This window comes from Neolamprologus multifasciatus, chromosome 12, assembly GCF_963576455.1.
Source record: "Neolamprologus multifasciatus chromosome 12, fNeoMul1.2, whole genome shotgun sequence".
In the NCBI taxonomy this organism is placed as follows: domain Eukaryota; kingdom Metazoa; phylum Chordata; class Actinopteri; order Cichliformes; family Cichlidae; genus Neolamprologus; species Neolamprologus multifasciatus.
In genome coordinates, this window is record NC_140450.1 from 5,775,590 (window position 1) to 5,795,174 (window position 19,585).

The window sequence follows — 19,585 nt, forward strand, 5'->3', positions numbered from 1 at the left end:
TTCTTACAGCTAATCTCATGAATCTCTCCCCGTTTCTCTTTTTATTGCTACAAACGAAGCTGCTCCATTTGGACTGCTGGCTAACTGTATCACGTCTCTCTCGGTGGCCGTTAGCATCAAGTCGTTACTCAGTCCGATTGTGTCGACAGCACAGACAGCCAAATATGTCTAGAATCAACAACGCAACAAGTTAATAAAAACACCAAATGGACAAGTTAAGAATGCTTAGTTTGGATACTCGATGAGAGCAACATCAGCTGCTGTGTTTTTCACGCTTAGCTTAGCCTGTGTGTGTATGTGAGATCTGTAAAATTAGCCATTTTCAACACATCCATGTAATACGGTTCAGGACAATAAACCTCGTGTCAGCTTTCAACACAACATGTGGTAGGAACAACAGAGTCAGAGTCAACATGTCGCTGTGTCCACACCTTTAACACATGAGCTGATGAAAGAGGCAGTGTGTGTGTGAGAGACCCGACTGCATGCCGACCAGACCTCACTACTGAGACTACATGGGAATGAAACGTTCTGGCTCGCATACATGTTTTCATGGCATCAGAGAGAGGTCAGAGGTCAAGAAGGTGGACAGGAGAATGGAAAGTAAGAGCGTTGCCGATCAGATCTCTCGTAGACTGGAGGGAAAAACATTTAAACGGTTTGTGGTGAAGTGGGAACTTCACACGACGACAAAAACATGTAAATGACTGCTCTACTGCAAGACAGCAGGCAGTGAAATTATGGGCTCAAATTGTGGTCATAAATATTGTGAATTGAGTTTTGTAACCTCGTAAACCAAAATATCTGAAAATTTTACATTTGTGCATCTATTTGTATGTTTGTAAAACATATTTACACAAGTTGCTTTTTTTTGTTAAGGTCACGTTCGCTCGCTTGCGTGTGAAATATTCATGACCACAATTTGAGCCCAGACAAAAAGTCTGTCCATCATATTGCTTGTACAGATTACTATGAAACAAGGGCCTGTGGGTTAGAGTTTTCCCTTGTGACTTCAAAATAAAAGCCTGGGTAAATATAATCACTAAGACTCTAGACAACCTGAAGTTTGCAGTAGCGGTGGAAAAAACTTACAAAAACACTATTTGAAAGTCTATTTTCTAATCAGTTTGTAACATTTTCTTTGTCATTTTTAAAAAATGTACAGATGTTGTAACATCTGTAGAAATTGTAAGATTTTCAAATGTATGATCAGTTGCCATTTAAGGCTCAAAAAGTGAGTTCATCCAAAAAAAACCCAAAACCAAACACAATGCATCATTAGCATTACCAGGGGTGCAGCTGGTCTGACTGACAGGTGGATGTTCTGCTTTGACTGTAGGTTTCACCTCCACTAATTGGAGTCAGTGAACTGGACCTTTTCACCGTGTCTCTGCTGCTGCTCCTGCTGCTTTTGGACCTTCTTCAATAGAATTATCTTAGAGTTTGTGCTGTTTTATAGCAGTAGTTTGCAGGTATGCATTTGTGAGTTGCACTCATGCAGTTTCTGGATGTGAGCAAACAAAGTGAGCGTGACAAGTGTTAGCGTGTAAGCTTATTTTTACAGAAGGACAAACATATCTGCTTCTAGATTTAATAAAAACAATATTTAACCACTACATTTCTGACAGCATCACATTCATATTTTTATGTGTTTGGGGGTTAAATCGGTTGCTTCTAGATGATGTTTTCATTTTCTGAGCTTTTAATTTGATTTAGGACCTTAGTGACTCAGTGAATATGTGTGTGTGTGTGTGTGTTTATTTGCAGCGTGCAGTGATGCAGAGTGAAGTGTGTCGATTGACCCGCATGGACTCAGTCTAATCCATATGGAGTTATATCTGTGCTGTGAGGACGTCTCCTCTGTCTGCCTCATATGAAGACATTATTCCCTTGAGACCAGCAGCTATAAATCACTGCTCCCACATCGTCAATACAGAATCAATGGCCCTCTGAACACACATAAAAATATGTATGTATGTGAGTGGAGCACGGACATCCTAGCACAAACAAAATCACCGGAAGACAACCGTGAACACACACAACTCCTTCTTTTATGTGCTGTTTTTTATCCTCCAGTATCCATGTCTTTTTGTTTCTCTCTGTCTTTTCTTTTTCTTTCAAACCTTATTGACTGATCTATTAGAGCAGAAAGCTCACATAATGTCCTCTCATCAGCTAGCTGTACTCATCAAACCAACCTCATAAAGAAAACTAAGCCAATATTGTGTCATTGTAGATAATGCCTTTTGTGTCTTTTGTCTGTTTTTGTGTGTATGTGGTCAGGGGGTACTGAACATACATTATCGGTATTGTAGTTTAAAAGGAAAACATAGTTATTAAGAAGATCTACTGATGGGTCCCAAACAACACTGGGTGATTTTACCAATTTACCATTTTCTGTTTATACTCAATAATGGATTTCCCGCCATTGTAATATCTGCAGTAAATGTCAGCTTTGAATGTGCATTTTGCAACTTTTTTCACTGATGCATTTATGATCACGCCCTGAATGAACAGACCAATTTTATGTTAAAGACTCAGGATTGACGTGTATGAGTGTTTGTTTTCTCTCAGCAGTCTTTAAGTCTGACGTCATTAGCCGTGTCTGGGCCCAAATCCGCTGCAGGTCCATAAGTCAACGATCACTGCGGGATCGCTGAGAGTTGAAAAACTGTCCAAATTCTTTCATCTGTAATAAAATTATCAGTGTGGCTGCTCTACCAGTTGTAACAATTAAGTTTAACATCCAGGCATCCATGGAAATCGAATTTATTATCTCTCTGTAGTTAGAAGTTAGCAGGGAGGTAGCTCGCTAGTTTCCATCTAAATGTAATATACCATGTCCTGACTGAAGGATTTCTGAAACAAATTAAGATGTACAGCTGTACAGCTCTGCTATCACTTCCGACATAAATGAAGACAGGAAAGTAAACAGCAGTGGCGTTTGTAGGGTTACTGAAGTTTGGCTAACTGGTATAGAACGATGTGCTACGTAATCGGTGGCGACACAGCTAGCATAACATAAACAGTGAAGCTGGAGGATGAACGTTAACTTTTTTCCTCCACTCGATAAAAGTTAATGTAAGGATTCTTGATGGTCATGTGCACAATCACATGACCACGTTTACTGTGTTTGTAGTGTGTAGTTAATGTGTTGTCTTGTGTAGTTAGTGTGTAGTGTTGTGGATAGTTTTGTGTTGTGTGTCAAAACAAGACTGAAGACTGCTGTCTTCAGGTAGAAACAGGAGTGATACACCTGCTGTCAGACCTGTAGGCTGTGATTTTCTCCTTTATAGTGGACAGAAATGATTTTTTTGGAGTGGCACAAATAATTTGTGTGGCATCTTATTTAATGCAGAACACCTGATTGTTATGTAAATAGTTTGAAATGGTTATAACAAAGGGTAAAAGGTAAATGGCTGCAAATAACTTTGTTTGCAAAACTTGTGCATAGGATTTTAAAATTGACAATTTATATTTGCATTTAAAGTTATGAAATATGATTCAATAAACAAGTTTGTGGTTGTTACAGTAAAAAATATTACTTTTTCTACTCGGATTTTATGTTTTTTGTCTGATTTTAGGTCAATTGTGTTAATACAGTATATCAAAATGAAAACATAACTGTAAATTCAGACACGTGAGGTTGTGCTGAAAAGAATGACATCAATTTTCAACACCAGTTTGTAAAGGTATGTAGAGGAAACATCAAAAATAGTTAAAAATGGCCATTTATAACCTGGACCCCAGAAGGTTAAACATTTTTTTAAAGTAACGCAATAGTTACTTTTCAAGTAATTAATTACTTTTAGAATCTTGCAACTCAGTTACTAACTCAGTTACTTTTTTGAAGAAGTAACTAGTAACAATAATTACTTTTTCAAAGTAACTTGCCCAACACTGGTCACATCCAAGCTAATGCTATTGTCATTATTCAGGTAGTATTCAACATAGTGATACATGACAGAGCAACTTAATTGTGCAAGGCAGTCGTGTGCATGTCTCAGCAATGTTTTTGTCAATGCCAGCTGACAAATGTGAGCAGCGGTTTACTGACTGCAGTTCACTTAACAGCCACGGGTTTCATTTATATGATGGTCTGAGGGTACCCTGAGCTTTCTGCTTCGGTTTTCAGAAATGGTGGCTGAAAATGTCCCAGGCCTCTAAGCACTGTAATATGACCAAACTACATTAAACAAATAAAAGCGATTACGGATAAGCACATGGGAACGTTGGTTCATTTTAAACTGGAAAAAGTAAAACCACCTGAGACTTGAGAGTCTAAAATTTGCTCCAGTGTGCTCTGCCAGCCCACAGAGCTTCACTTACTGATACTAAACAAAACCCACTCGCATGCAGATGCAAAACAAAGTAGGTGTTTATTATAATGGCAAACATGACAGATAAAAATAGACTTTGAAGAAATTTCTACAAGCCCGTCCATCACAGTGATGAATCATTATCCTGCGGCTACACATTGAAAAAAGAAAAAAGCTATTTTTCAACACATCTGCATGTCCAGCAGGGACAACACACATCTGTGTTAGTGTTAAATGCAAATATGTCTTCACTGCCGGGTGATAAATCTCCTAAATGTCAACTGTTTAGTAACACAAAGGAACAGCCTCGTTATAGACTGGCATGCAAACATTTTGAGTTAATTGTGTTTTGAGAATTTTCTCAGCTCACAGAGCAGCAAGTGAGACCCAGCTGAAAACATGAACAAGTGTGTTGGTTTTAACACTGATAAATCCATTACACTTCTACAAAACATCTCTGAGCATTGCTACAGCATCAGATTCTTCAAGACACAACTAAGTTTTAAACGTGTAACCAGTTACAGTCCAGAGGTTTTATATTTATATTTAATTCACAGAGAAACACTTTCAGATGTTAATTACCACCACTGGTCCACTCCCCCCAATGCTCCCAGTGAGCTATGGTTTACTCCACTAAGATAAAGGAGTGCAAAATATAATTAATTAACTCCATCACGTGTCCCTCACCATCTAGCATTTTGACCTGTAGCTGATGACAGTAATACTTGTTTTGCTTACAACAAGCTGGAGAACCAACTGCCAAGTTGATTAGTTCTAACCAGAACCTGACGCAAGCAGAGAACTGGTTTGATGCTGCACAGCAGAGCAAGGACTATTTACACCAAGATAGTGGAGGCGGAGTCTGTCCATAGGATGACGAGCTTAGAGGAATGGTAGCTGATTATTGCTCCATTTTGTATTGGGATGGTATTATTCTATAATAATTATTTATTCAAAATGTGTACTACTCAAACAATGTTAGTGTTGGGAAGAGTTTAATTAGATCATTAGAGAAAGGTGATTGGACAAAACAGCAGAAGCTTAATGCAATGAAAAGTGACAGATGAAGCTCCGAGAATTAAGGCCAAACACAGGCTGATATATTAATGAAGAATAGTCTACCAGAGTGCTAATGTAAAGTCAGTGGCAGGTTTCCCAAACTGTGGGGCAGGCCCCACTAACAGGACTTTAAATCATTGCAAATTGGGTTTGGCTGACCAGGAACAGAGTGTGGGGGTAAAATTTCAAAAGATTACAAACTGATTGTTAATGCTTTGGTGATCTTTATTTTACTAAAATTGAACATTTTTATTTTTGATTTGCAAAAATTTTAGCTATTGAGTATGCTGGTTGGGTATCCCAGAAAAATGTTATTGTCTGTAAAATCAGCACATTTACGTCAAAAATATTTGAAACGCTTATGTTTTTACCATTAAATTAAAAAAAAAAAAAAAATACATTTGTAATCCTAAAAAAATGGTAAGACAAAATAACACATTTTGGATTATTTTGGGGTTAAGCTAAATGAAGCCACCAAAAAAGGAGGAGCTTGGGTGGAGGTGGGTTGGTTAAGGCTAAATTTTGTATTTTAAGTAAGCTATATTGGATATGTCGACGATTATCAGAGCCATCAGTTGACCTGGACTGACATTTGATCAACATTAACATCAAATATAATATATAAAATACATAAATAAAAATCAAATCAAGTGGGAATTAGGGTTTGCCATATATACTTGTACATATGATAAACACGATGATTAAAAATGAAATATTGCTGTCATATTTATATTTTTCCTTTGGGATGCATGTCGGTGTAAAACAGACGTAACAGGTGCTAAAAAAAAAAATCACTATTTGATTAGCCTGTAACACCCAACCCATCAAAAAACAGCCTGAAAATTCTTATGTTTTTGGAACTGAGATGTTTATTAACCCTTATAACAAAATTCACAAAAGCTTTATTGCTATATCATGTTGTTAATGATATATTTATTATATATTTTTTGTATCACATTTGATACATTGGGCATCTTTGGCAACTTTTTGTTAACAACAATGTTAATTTTAGACAAAAAAAGAGTTTTGTTCATAACATTGTGAAATTATGACAAGCATCAATCATGTTGATGAGCTAGAGGTCTCAGAAACTCATGTATCAAATATGATGCAAAAGCATTATAGGGTTAATAATCAAGTGGAGAATATAATATCATGATGTCCCTCCCCAGTGGTATTATAATCAAGGAAAAAAAATATCTAACACGATTAATGTCTAGGAAAACTTCTCGCTCTATCAGTTATCTCGGTTCAGGGTTTTTCGGCTTTTCCACTGAGAAACATTAAACCTTAGAACATTTAAATGCCTCAATGCTCTCATTATTGTAGCGCTTACGTGAGTAATGGAGAATTTTAAATGTTTAACTGGGCTGCTGGAAAGCCGGAGAAATCAGGCCAAACCACCAACAAGGGATTGTTAGATGCCAGAAACAAATGACAGAAATTAAAATTTAATTCCTCCATAAAGTCGGGCTCTGTGATGATACACTTTCAATCGGCTGTAAACCTTCTGTCCTCCGATATACAAGCGTGATTGTGTCCATATACAAATACAGGCCTTACTCATAAACAACATCAGCCACCAGAATGAGACCTGAATCGTGAACTGTGGAGATCAAAGTGCTTAGCAAAAATATCCAACTTTCCCTAAAAGCACTAATGACTCTTTTAAACACCAGTATGGTAAACACATCAATCATAAAAGCAGTGGTTATTAATTTAGTCCATTGCTGTGGTTTACACTGCACTGCTTTTGTAATATGTCAAGGCTATAAGTGGAAACGCAGGCCATTTATGATCTGATTTTTTCCTGATTCATCACTCATTGCCATCACAAAACTTAAACAGTATCCTGTATCTCGACACCAGTTTAAAGCTGAATCGAAAGCACTTCCAAGGCCTCGCTGACATAAACAAACTGCTCCTCTGATGATGGATTCTGTTGAAATGACACACAGAGGGGGAAAAAAATGACAGAGAAGAAGAAAAAGTTCAGGAAAAGAAACAGTCAGCAGAAAAAAGCAAACCGGAAAGAGATGGAGCTCAGAGGAGGTGTGCAGTGTTTTTTCTTTCCCTTTTTTTTAGGCTGATATAAAGAGCCATCAGTCTTCAGCTCCAAATGTTCCCATCAAGTAAACATCAATAAATATGTATGAAGGGGGAGAGGGAGGCCAGGAGAAAGTGAGGGAAGCTGTTAGAAATCAAAGTGAGAGATGAGCTTTTATTACTAGTGAAACCATACTGGAAGAAGAAACTAAACCTTACCATACTGGTAGTAGAATCTAAAGACTCAAATCTGCAGAGGAAAAACAGAAATCTGTAACTTACCAATCAAATATGCATCTGTCATTGGTGGCTTTGTCAACATCAAAGTCAACTCTGTTGTCATTACATCGATACTGATAATTTGCTTTTTTTTTGAGGCAACGAGTTTCCATAATTATTAAAAGTTAAAACTATCAAATTCAACAGTGTTTGAATGTTGTTAGGGCAGTACAGCTGTTGCACCAGATGGTGGATTTAAAACAGGGACCTTCTTGCTGTGAGGTGCAATGATCAGCACTGTGTTGTCTCCCAACAAGAAGGTCCCGGGTTAAATTCCAACATCTGGCCAGAGGTTTTCTGTGTGTTTAGGTTGTTTCCAGGTACTTCGGCTCCTCTCCGCAGACCAAAGATATTTAGTTAGTGGAGTTAAATTATGATTCTAAATTGGCTGTAGGTGTGAATGTCAGTATGAATGGCCCTGTAGGTTGTACCCCAACTCATGGTCTATGATAGCTGGGATAGTCCCCCTGCAACCCTGAATTGAATAAGTGGACAAAAATGGATGGATGCTGTTAAACTTCATTTCAGAAGCTAACATTTTAATCAAATCGATATTTAATCAAACATTTTACTCTTCCCTACAACTTGCCTTAACCCTACAACACTAACATGAGTTTTGTAACACTATCACTTTTTAGTGTTCTACGTTTAATCTTGGATATTTGATGTCAATGAAAAATTTCACACATGGGGTATATTGAGTGCTTGTTTACACTTTAAAGACCTTTACAGGATGTAAGAAACTAATACCAGTTTTGCATTATCAGCATGTCATGACTTGTAGGGATAGTGGTAGTTCATAGAGCGCATTTTTGTGAAACACCTGGCCAAACAGAGCCCACAGTGATACACTATGATGACTTATGAGTTTGTGTCCAACAGAAGCTTTTCTGATTTGCTTTACTTTCCATTATCACAACTTCATTCATGTTATGAACTTAAATATAAAAGATAAGAGATGAGATAAGATAAGCTTCGTTGTCCTCGTAAGCACAAACATGCAATGGAACTGGAAGCACTGCTGAAATCATTCTACTTCAATGAAAGAGTAATAAAATATAAAAATAAAGTAATAATTACATAGCTAATAATCCTAATGACAGCAGCTTTGACAATGGCACAGGTAGAAAGCAGAATAGATAATATTTAGAGGTAGTTTAGCTATTGCACTTTGCACTTAAGGGGGATATTGGAAATGTTCAGTGAATGCTTAGAGTTTAATTTGGGTGTTGAATAGCCTGATGGCCCAAGAAGCTATTCTTTAGTCTTCTGGTACTGCTTTTAGAAGGTGGCAAACTAAAGAGCTGACGGCCAGGGTGAGAGTGAACCTCTTAAACATACAGATTGACAACTCTTGTCCTTTGTACAATGAAGAATGGTGCAGCAGAAAAACATAAATGTCATCATTTGACGCATATAATAGTCTGGTTAGGTGCAACTTTAAGAAAAAGATTAGTGCTTATGTTGGGGCATGACTTTGCCTCATGGGCATACTGGTATAATGCCAGTTCACCTGAACGGTACAGTATGGCCTTGGAGGTCCAGGACTGTTTCTGTTTGGCTTGTTCAGCTGAATTTTATCTGCTCCTCTGTCCCATAAAACCTTCCTATTGACAGGCAGCTCCCCATCGACTCTCCCTCCCTCCTCCATATCCAGCCCACATTTTTCTTCCCTATGAGTATTAGTTTATTGAATAAGTGGCATCTGTTTTCCTGGCCCCGTCACCGTAAGGCGAGGTATTTCTCAGTGACGCACAGCGCTGATTTATACGCCGCTCTGACTCTCCCCACAAAAATAAAGCTAAGCAAAAAATTTCCAATACATCCTGTGTCCCCCCCTATGCACACACATACACACACTCCACGCATGCTGTATATAATTAACTTGGCAGATGTTATACACACTCAAACACTTTTACACACTCTTCACTCTCATCCCCAAACTCCCACTTTCTGTCACACACAAATAGTGCCATGATGGAACAACGAGAGTCATAAATCACAGCAAACGCATCAGATTTGCCGGCTTCCTCTAGGAAAACAGCAACAACTATCTGACACTTTGTCACTTTGAGGGTCCTATTCTTTTTCTTTTTATAGTATTCTACACTATAATACAAAAGACATTGATGTGGTGAAGTGTCATCTTTGTGCCAGAAAAGTATTTCTTTTCAAGCTGCCAGTAGGTACAGACCAAAATCTCGAAGGCAAATTCTTGACTAAAAATGGCGTTTCTGGACATATGAGCACTTGGCACTTGCTACTTATGTTGTTTATACACGTTATCTCTAGATCATGCTTTGTTTACAGTTAAAATCTTCGCCTTTATTCATTTAAAACTCATTTTAAATTATGCCAAAGTCCTTCTACCTTCTTTAAGGGCTTTGGTACAACACAGTTGCTTACAATGTTGATTGTAAGCTATCAAAAGATTTTGATCCCCTGAGGTTTCAAACATAAAGAAAAGTTTTTGGAGTCATTCTCAAACCAACACTGTGTCCATTTAGTGTCAGTTTATCCTGCATTACAACAGCCTTGAGACAAACTGTCAAGCATCTAAAACCACTGTGTCTCACCGGTCAGGATTTTGTGGACAGACATGCATCTGGAGCAGGATCCTCTGGGTGAAGGTCTTGAAGCACTGGCCACATTTCCACAGGTGCCAGTCGCTGAACTCACTGCTAAGCTGGCTGGTGGATGTGGGACTTGCCAGGACTCTCTGGTTCTTTGACCCCAACTGGCCAAAACTGGAGTCCGATTGAACCCCAACCTTATCCAACAGGGAGAAACTCCGAGGGCAGGGGGAGTGGGGGAAGACCATGGAGCGCATGAGGGTGGAGGACGGAGTGGAGGACGATGAAGAGGACGAGGAAGAGGGTTTGCCGTTTTTGCTGAAGGACTGGAGGGATTCCTGCCTCGTCATGGCCTCCACCACTGTGGCTGGGACATTTACTGGACACAAGAAAGACAGAAATGATTTGGGTTTAAGTAGAAACAAGAGAGTCCAACAACTGCCAACAACTGAGGAAAATGATGCAAGTTAATGATGATAAAGATTTTCTTTAAAATTTTGACTTGGAAGAATAGCTGGAAGGCACTCAGAAGACTAGCAATGCTAACATGGACTGTTAAAGTTTTCAAAACTGCAGCACAGGGTCAAACAAGGGTGCAAGATTGGAAAAATATTCTTGGCCTGAACACAAACAAATGGATGAAACCATTTATTCTTTCAGGTGGCCCTTAATGATATCTGTCCCAATAGGTTGGATTGTTGTCAGTGGGCTGGGCTTAATAGATAAAAGTATGGTTTAGCTGTTTTGATGGGAGGAAAGGAAAGCCAGAACTTTATTGTCCTAACTGAGACCAGAGCCGGCTGACCAGCCCGGGGCAAACTGCAGCTCCTGGTATCAATGAATGGAATTATGGGAATTATGTTAGTACAGCAACTCACTGTTTTCCTCTCAGGGAAGACAGAAAGCTGCAAAAGCTACGTTTTAGGGTCAAAAAATGGACCTCCAGCATGATGCAGCATGATGCAGATGAGTTTTAATTTACAGAACTACTAACATTTCTACTTTAAACTTTGCTTTCATCCCAGAGACTCGAACATTCTAAAATGTTCCCTTCACTAGTTCACTGTTAAATCCAGAATTAAATCTACCAGTCTTTTTCATATAAAAAGTTATCATATCTGAAAGATCTCATAGTCTTATACTGTCCCAATAAAGCATTTTGTTCTCAGACTGCAGCCTTACTTTTGGTACCTAGTTTGTAACAGAAGAATGGGACAACAAGCTTTTAGCTATCATGAAGTTCTCCCACAGAACCATCTCCAAGTTTAAATTTAGGAGACAGACACCCTCTTTACTTTAGAGATTATACTCAAAACTTTCCTTTTTAAGAAGGCTTACTGTTAGTGCTGGTTGAGTTGATATTGAAGCATCCTTTAGTTGTGCTCCTATAGACTCAAACTGCTGTGGGACTTCCCATAATACACTTAGCACTTCTCCCACACCCTTCCCTTTTTACTGTTGCCTATCATTAACTTTGTCTACTCTCTGCCATAATTGCCTTCAGAGCAGAGGTGAGCAACTTATTTATTGTTTTATAGAAACTCACACAGATTTAGATCAAATAAGCAAAGGGCCCTAGAATAGAATAGAATAGAATAGCCTTTATTGTCATTGTACAAAGTACAACAAAATTGGAGTGCCACTCCCTTGGTGCAAAATGCAATAATAAATATAAATGTAAAATATAAAAAGTACAATAAAACAACCGAAGTACTCAGACAATAATAAGTACGATACATACAGGATAGCAGCATAATATAATGATAGTATGAATAGCAGCATAATATAGTGACAATGGCAAGTGTGGTATAGTTAAGCAGGTTCAATTGTTTTGTGCTTATTTACTACGGTGATAGCTCTGGGAAAGAAGCTGGGTTAAGGGTGAGAGTAGTCCTTAATGATATTGTCAGCTCTGCTGAGGTATCGAGAGTTTGCAATGGCCTCCAGACTGGGCAGAGAGCAGCCGGTGATCTTCTGGGCTGTGTTGATGACCCTCTGCAGTACTTTCCTGTCTGCAACTGAGCACCCTGCATACCATGACCATGACCAGAGTCATATTGCTAGCACTAGCATGCTAATAATTGCAACCATGGTTGCAGGTTACAATGAAAATAATACATTCTATGCAAAAAAGCTACCTCAACATTTGTATCGTGACATTTTTCGGTTATACTACATAAGTGTGTCACTTGAATTGAGATTCCTTACTATAACAAGGCCTCTTCTTGATTTTGTGGGGTTTGTTTGGTTTTACCTTTACCTTTTTCTGGTCAGACTGACCAGACTCGTGGGCCAGTTCTGGTCATTGGAGCTTTTTTTCTGATGTTGTTGGGCCCTTATGTTACAGTACAAAATGATTGCTTTGACATGACTGCTATATGGTGCTATATAAATAACACTGAATTGAATTGAATACAGTAAGTGCTTCAGAGAGAAAAAAAAATGAACACAGGAGCTGGCATAATAAATCCATTAGACCGATAGGAAAAACAGATTCTGGATAAAGTGTTGCTGGTGAATACAACAGTCAACTACAATGAGATTAACAGGAAAAAACACATTATATAAAAGTGTGTAAATTAGATTTTGGTTGATGCCAGCTGTCCTCACTTGACCCAGAAGTCAGCTGTGTTCTGTTTCGTGGTCAGACCAACTGACAGACCTGGAGTCCATAACCCTTCATCATGTTTGAAATTGCATTAAGGGGGTTGATTTACTTTAACTCACTGTGGAGGGTTTTGCTTTTCATTCTGTAAAACTGGTTTGCTTGGGAAAACTTGGCATGCAGACTGGGAGGAAGGAAAACTATTGCACAAGTTATTTTACATCCTTAAACTTAACCAGACAAACCAGTAGATGCTCATAACGTGTTATTTAAGAAGACAAATAGCTTATTTTGTGACTTCTTTAGTTAGACTCATTTGGGTAATTTGTGAGTCCATTTTGTTATTATTATTCTTGGGTACATTTTTCCTTCTCTACCCACGCACTAATGCATAAACGACACTTCTGGCTTTCTTAGTTTTCCTGAATTTCTTCACATCATTTTGATTGCATCATTTTACATGAGTAAACACCCCTCTCTCTGAGATCTGCTGCTTCAGTCGTCATAACCATTTTCCATCCCTCATCAGCTCACCTCTGCCATCAGGCCACCAGGCTCGATTGATCCTCTAATAACCTGATGAGGAGATAATTACACCATTTGTAAGTTACCCGATGGTGTTATTGACGCCCGCGTTATACGCCGCTCGCCCACACTTAATTCATTTTGCAACCAACATTGCATATACAAAAAATGCAGGTCAATACGGTTTGGATTGCGTATGAAATGCATCATCAAAATGAGAGAATTATGCAGATGCAGCTGGCAACATTGCAGAGTTTGTATTTTCTTTCTTTATGAGGGGTGTGTTCTCTCCTACATGCCCCTCATAAAGATACAAATGGAGGAGATGCTGGTCTTCATCGCACAGAACAGAGTTTTAAAAGCAACTTCTGACACCTAAACTTGGAGTTTCATCCTCCTCTGTATTGTCTGCCTATCCATCAGTTCTGTGTATTCATTCAAACATTTTTCCATGTCATCTTCATTACGAGAACCATCTGAGGCCCTCTCCTCATCCTGTCCTCTTTTCCCCCTTTTTGTATCTCTCTATTTGTCATTCAGTTTTACAGCACTCAAAATGTATTATATATAGAAGTTCCCCAAAAATCAAAACTGCCCCCACAACCAAAAAAAAAAATCACGACACTCATTTGTCAAAAGAGTTGGTGTTATCTGTTTGTAAATGTAAATGCAATCTATTTGTGGAACTATGGTGCTTAACAGTGATATAGTTGCTCTATTAAAGGATGAACTGATGTGTCCATATTCTTAGATAACAAATTAGACCATCTTATTTTGTAAACCTTCACCAGTCTATTTGAGATGGATTGCAGTCACTCCAAGTAAGACCCCAATTGTTTGGCGACAATATCCCTCCCACCAAGGGCCTATCCAATTACCATACGTTAAGGTTGTTCCGCCATCCTTTGGGTCACCAGAACTACTTGCTCTTGGTAGTTGGCAACAACAACAACAAAAAAAAAAAGGAAAAACACTGAGCAACCATTGTTTATTGTGATCAAACTATGAAAGGACTCTTTATTTTGATCACAAGAGTTTCACTTCCTGCAGACCAATTAGATTGTCCAAGTTGTCCAGCGCCTCCAGGACGGCATAATTACAACCAACGTCATATGTGCCATTGTAAGTAGGTATGCTGTGTCTCTCAGCATAGTGTCAAGACTTAGAAGGAGATTCCAGAAGATGGGCGGCTAACATGTGGAGAGTTGGCAGGGCCATAGATTGCCAACAAATTGCAGTCAATCTGTCTGTATTAATCAGTGGAAGGACAATTATTTGGAAACTTTCACCAATGCATTTGAGTGTAAATACAGTCAAGTCTGAGTCTTTGGGGACAGGCTGCCTGCTATCTGCGAGGCATCTGAGAAGGATTGCACTCCACAGACCATTGCCTTCTCCTTATCCGTCTCAACTGACTGTTCTCTGGTTTTGTTTTTTAATCAGTGTCCTTCTCATGACTGGTAACATGAGACAGTGACTGGAGGCCATTCAGGTCCTCCAATAGTTAAGCTCCTCCACGGTAACCACACGTGCTGCCACAAGAAGATGTGTTATGTCTCCCAGTATAGTCTACAGAATGAGGAGATACCAGGAGATGGGCTGTCAACATGTGGATAGTTGGACAGGGCCATAGAATTGAATATTCTTAGCAGAAGGACGGTTATCTGTTCCTTTGTGCAAGGAGGAACAGGCGGAGCACTGTTACAGCCCTACAAAATGACCTCTGGGGGCTACTTGACTTCATTAGGGTGTCATGAGAGACCAACATCCATGGATTTACATGAAACAAGTTAAAAATAATATGAATATGCTTCAGTCTTGTACATTTCAATCATACTGAATTAGCAGGAAGTTTGACTCTTGAGAGGCCACCGTTCGTCTCAGAGTGTCTTCCTCTCTTTACAGGAATGAAGTACAGTTCTGATTATGTTGCCAAATCTTTGCTGGGTAATCAATAACCATAACGTTACAGCGATTATAAAGTTTCATAAAATCAATGGAGGCAATTATAAGACTGGTAATAATAATACGTCACATAAAGAAGAGAAGTACGGAGGAGTTTACTGCAGAGGTGGACAAAATCAAAATCATTCTTCCCTCTCCTTTCTTTTCTTCAATCTTTTGCTTCTTTGACTCCTCCAATTTCCCTCTCAATTCATCTATTTTCCTCTGTTTTTTCCATCATTTCTCACAGTTCTAGAGGATGAAGGGAAGTTGAAAAACTAAATAAAGAGCAGGAGCAAAGAAAAGAAAGATAAAGCAGAGTCTTTCTGAGATGTTTCCTCGTCTGCTGGTGCATATGTTGCTGTGGAGCGTCAAGCCGACAGGCTGTGATTGGATGGAACATGTATGAGTAAACAACCATGGGGTGTGTGTGTTTTCTTTGTTGTGTGGTTTGGATCTTGATTCATCTTTAATGTGTCTGTGAGTGTTTGAGCTCTGCACATAAGCAAGAGTATAGAGAAACGTGCGTTTAATGGTATGTGCGTGTTTCCTGTTGTTTGTTGTTTGCCTTTGTGTATATGACTTTACTTTAAGGGGTCCTATGATGTTTTTATTTATTTTCTGTACTACTGTTACATACTGTGGTGAACGCTCATATTTAACATGGACAGAGTTCCAAATAGTGATCAGTAGCACGTGTAACGCATTGCAAAGTAACACGTTACTGTAATCACACTACATTTTACAAAAATGCAGTTAATATACTAGATTCAGAAATCACAATACAGTTAAAATTATGTTATTACTTGGTTTACAAAGGGTCTTAGGTTATCTGCACTGCAACTGGAAATAATGAAAGAAAAAAAACATCACATGCATTTTCCTTCCTGCACACTTCACCTACAAACAGCTGATTTCAGTTTGTGTGCAGGGAGGAGGAAAATAGTGGATCAGTGTGCCGCTTTTTTGAGGAGAGGAGATATGGATATAATTTTTATGTGCGTAATAGTAAAATTAGGACAGAAATAACTACATTATACTGCTAACACAACACTGCCTCTCTGCAAGAATATGCACAGATAGCATGCTAGCACAGAGCTAGCCAAGAACCCAGAGTGATGTTGTAGCTGAGTGTATGCCGACCAGTCCAGAGCCTGATCTTCAGCAGGTAAATAAGGCAGTGATGAGCAGCCAGGCTTGCAGCCAATTCTGCCCGTGCATGCTTTGAAAGTAGAGTCACTGTGGAAGATCGGTTTGAAGTCTCTTTGGATTGTTGTCAGCTTTGCATTTTTGTTGGTTTTATGTTCATACGGAGACAGCAACAGAACGACTGTATGTGTGTCCTACTGTAGCCTCAGGTTTATATAACGACCTGATAATTGTGTGGCAGTGCATTTCAGGTCATGTTATGGGATAGCACAAAAGTAACATAATGCCTTCTTTCTCTAACATATAATTAAGTAACATGCTGCACTGGTTTCAGGAAAAGTAACAAGTAGTGTCTAATCCAAGACTTGTTTGTAGCAATGAGCCCAACACTGATAACGAGGACAGAGTATGTATGAGTCAGTCAACTCAGATTGCTCTAAACAGTTTTAGACGTTTTTTTCCTGCTCTTTGATATGTATTACGTCAATAAGAGGGGATGTCCTTATATGGTCACCACTTTTAAGAGTTTGAACACTATTGTACCCAAACACAGCAGATAGAGCTGCAGGACAATATGACTGCACTGGACATTTCCCAGTCTTATTGTGTTCAGGCAGCCTTTGGAGCATTAATAAAGGTCAAAACTTTAAATGTCTGTTCCACTGAGGACAGCCTACTGTCTCCAGTGCAGTGTTTTGACGTCACAGTTGTCCTTTGTGGGTACAATTACAAGATAACAATGCCACAGAAACTAACTGCTCCAATGCAGTTAGAAGCAAAATGTCTTTAATTTGGAGCAGAACTGCTGCTTTTCATGTTTGTACAAAAGAAGCTTAATCTAATTTCATTTAATTTTCATGTGAACAAACTTTTTTCACTGCAGGGTGGAACAAAAGCAAATCCTCCGGTATTTGTTTGTGCGATGCCAGGGTGTGTATGTGTGTGTATGGATGTGTGTTTGGTACATCTGGACTGTTGAGGACCAGATGCCTTCACATGAATAGAAACCATTCAAAGGTCTCAATTGTCATCCCGTAAATGCTGACAGTAAATGGTCCATGTCAAACCGTGAACACAGAAGAGGATTTTTTAATTTTATGCACTTCATTTATACTAATTAAGTCACTCTAATTAGCAGAAACATATTTCTGTATAACACAATTTAACAACGTTGCTGACTATGTTTTTCAGACTGTTCATAGAGCTGAATTAACACCTCATCTCTAAATCTGATACTATTTCAATAAAACCTGAACAAATAACACCGTGGCTTTTGCAGGGCTTTTGAATTTAACTCATTTCATAAATCTGAGGGCATCATGTGAATAAATTAATGAGGAATCTGAGTCTGAAACAACCTTGGAAATAATGTTTTTGTTGTCCTAAAACTAATACATGTTTCTCATAAATGAATCCCATTTTCTTTCAGTATTCATATTATTTTTATTTAATATTTAATGAAAATCTGAATTTTTTGGAACAAGACAAATTTTCTTATATGTAAAATCCATACATGCATAATTCTCCTGCTTCCTTCTCCAACTCACTTCGCCCAGTGTTGCCAACTTAGCGACTTTGTCACTATATTTAGCGAGTTTTCAGACCCCCTTAGCGACTTTTTTGTCTAAAAAGTGACTAGCGACAAATCTGGCAACTTTTTCTGGTGTTATTGGAGACTTATGACTTTTTACGTGAAAGCACGTATCGCTCTTACTGTCAACAAGCAGAGGATGCTACTGTTAACAATGTTATAGTTAAAAATATTCTTCTTTTACTGTTACTTTTTGTGGATCACAAGGTTTAAAACTACTTAAACACACACACACACATAAAGAGTGCCTATTTTGGGTCACTTTTGCCAGTACCAAGCCTGGATAAAGGAGGAGGGTTGGAATTGTGACATTAAAAAAATAATTGCTTAAAGAAATTAAATTTTAGTTCTAAATATATTCAAAATGCATTTAGGGTGTTCTTTACTGACTTTGTGTCTCTTCCACGATGTTATTTCTCTCTCTCCTAAAGCGTCAGTTAAAATTACATAAGCATGACCAATTATGCAAATTAGGTGATGACATCATTTTGTGACTTCTAGTGACTTTTAGGATAGCCAATAGCGATTTTCCTTCCCGAGGAGTTGGCAACACTGCCTTTGCCTACCAATCAGGCTTAAACTTCTCTATGTGTTTGTTAAAATGTCTTAATAATAATAATAATAATAATAATACATTTTATTTGAAAGCGCCTTTCAAAACACTCATGGTCGCTGTACGCTGTACACGCAACATAAAAGCAAGAAGTTTACAGAATCATAAAAGCATAAGACATAAACAAATAAAATAGGAGAGTGGAAAGGTTATGTGGGATAAGCTATTTTGTACAAGTGGGTTTTGAGTTTGGACTAAAGAGAGAGAAGGAAGAGATGTTTCTTAAATCAGGAGGTAGGGAATTCCAGAGTCGTGGAGCAGAGCAGCTGAAAGCCCGGCTCCCCATGGTTGCAAGACGGGGGGAAGGGACAGAGAGTGAAAGGGAAGAAGAAGATGTGAGAGATGTGAGACAACGAGATGGGGCGGTGATCTTAACCAGGTCAGAGAGATATGGAGGAGAGAGATGATGAATAGCCTCAAATGTGTACAAGAGTATTTTGAAATTGATGCGATATTTGACCGGGAGCCAATGAAGCTGCTGCAGGACAGGAGTGATGTGGTGGGCAGAAGGGGTCCTGGTGATGATACGGGCAGCAGAGTTCTGGACGTGTTGGAGCTTGTGGGTGGATTTTTGAGTAAGACCAAAAAGAAGTGAATTACAATAATCAATCCGGGATATCCGGGTCTTATATATTATCAGAATTTAAAAGACCATCCTGAACAGATGGCCAGAACAATAAAAGTCAGGTTGTTTGCCTGAGGCTCCCTAAAGCCTGCGTTACTCGGCTGCAGACACGAAAAGCTGGAGACCTGACGGTGGAGTGGGGTCTGCTTGAAAAGTCTCCATGAACTAGTCAACATAGTCATAAAAAGAACAACAGTCAGGCTCGTGGATGTCCACGAGTCTAAAATCCGCTTCACATTTTTCACTCAGTTGTTCAC

At 38.7% G+C, this 19,585-nt stretch overlaps 1 protein-coding gene across 3 annotated transcripts in view; it reads right to left on the reverse strand.

The window, feature by feature from the left end:
* prdm6 (PR domain containing 6) overlaps positions 1-19,585 on the reverse strand; it is a 123,368-nt gene that overhangs the window by 19,209 nt on the left and 84,574 nt on the right. For all 3 annotated transcript variants that reach the window (XM_085179585.1, XM_085179584.1, XM_085179586.1), the window contains exon 7: positions 10,280-10,655. In XM_085179585.1, coding sequence (XP_085035711.1) covers positions 10,280-10,655 — 376 coding nt within the window. The remainder of the gene's footprint in view (positions 1-10,279; positions 10,656-19,585) is intronic.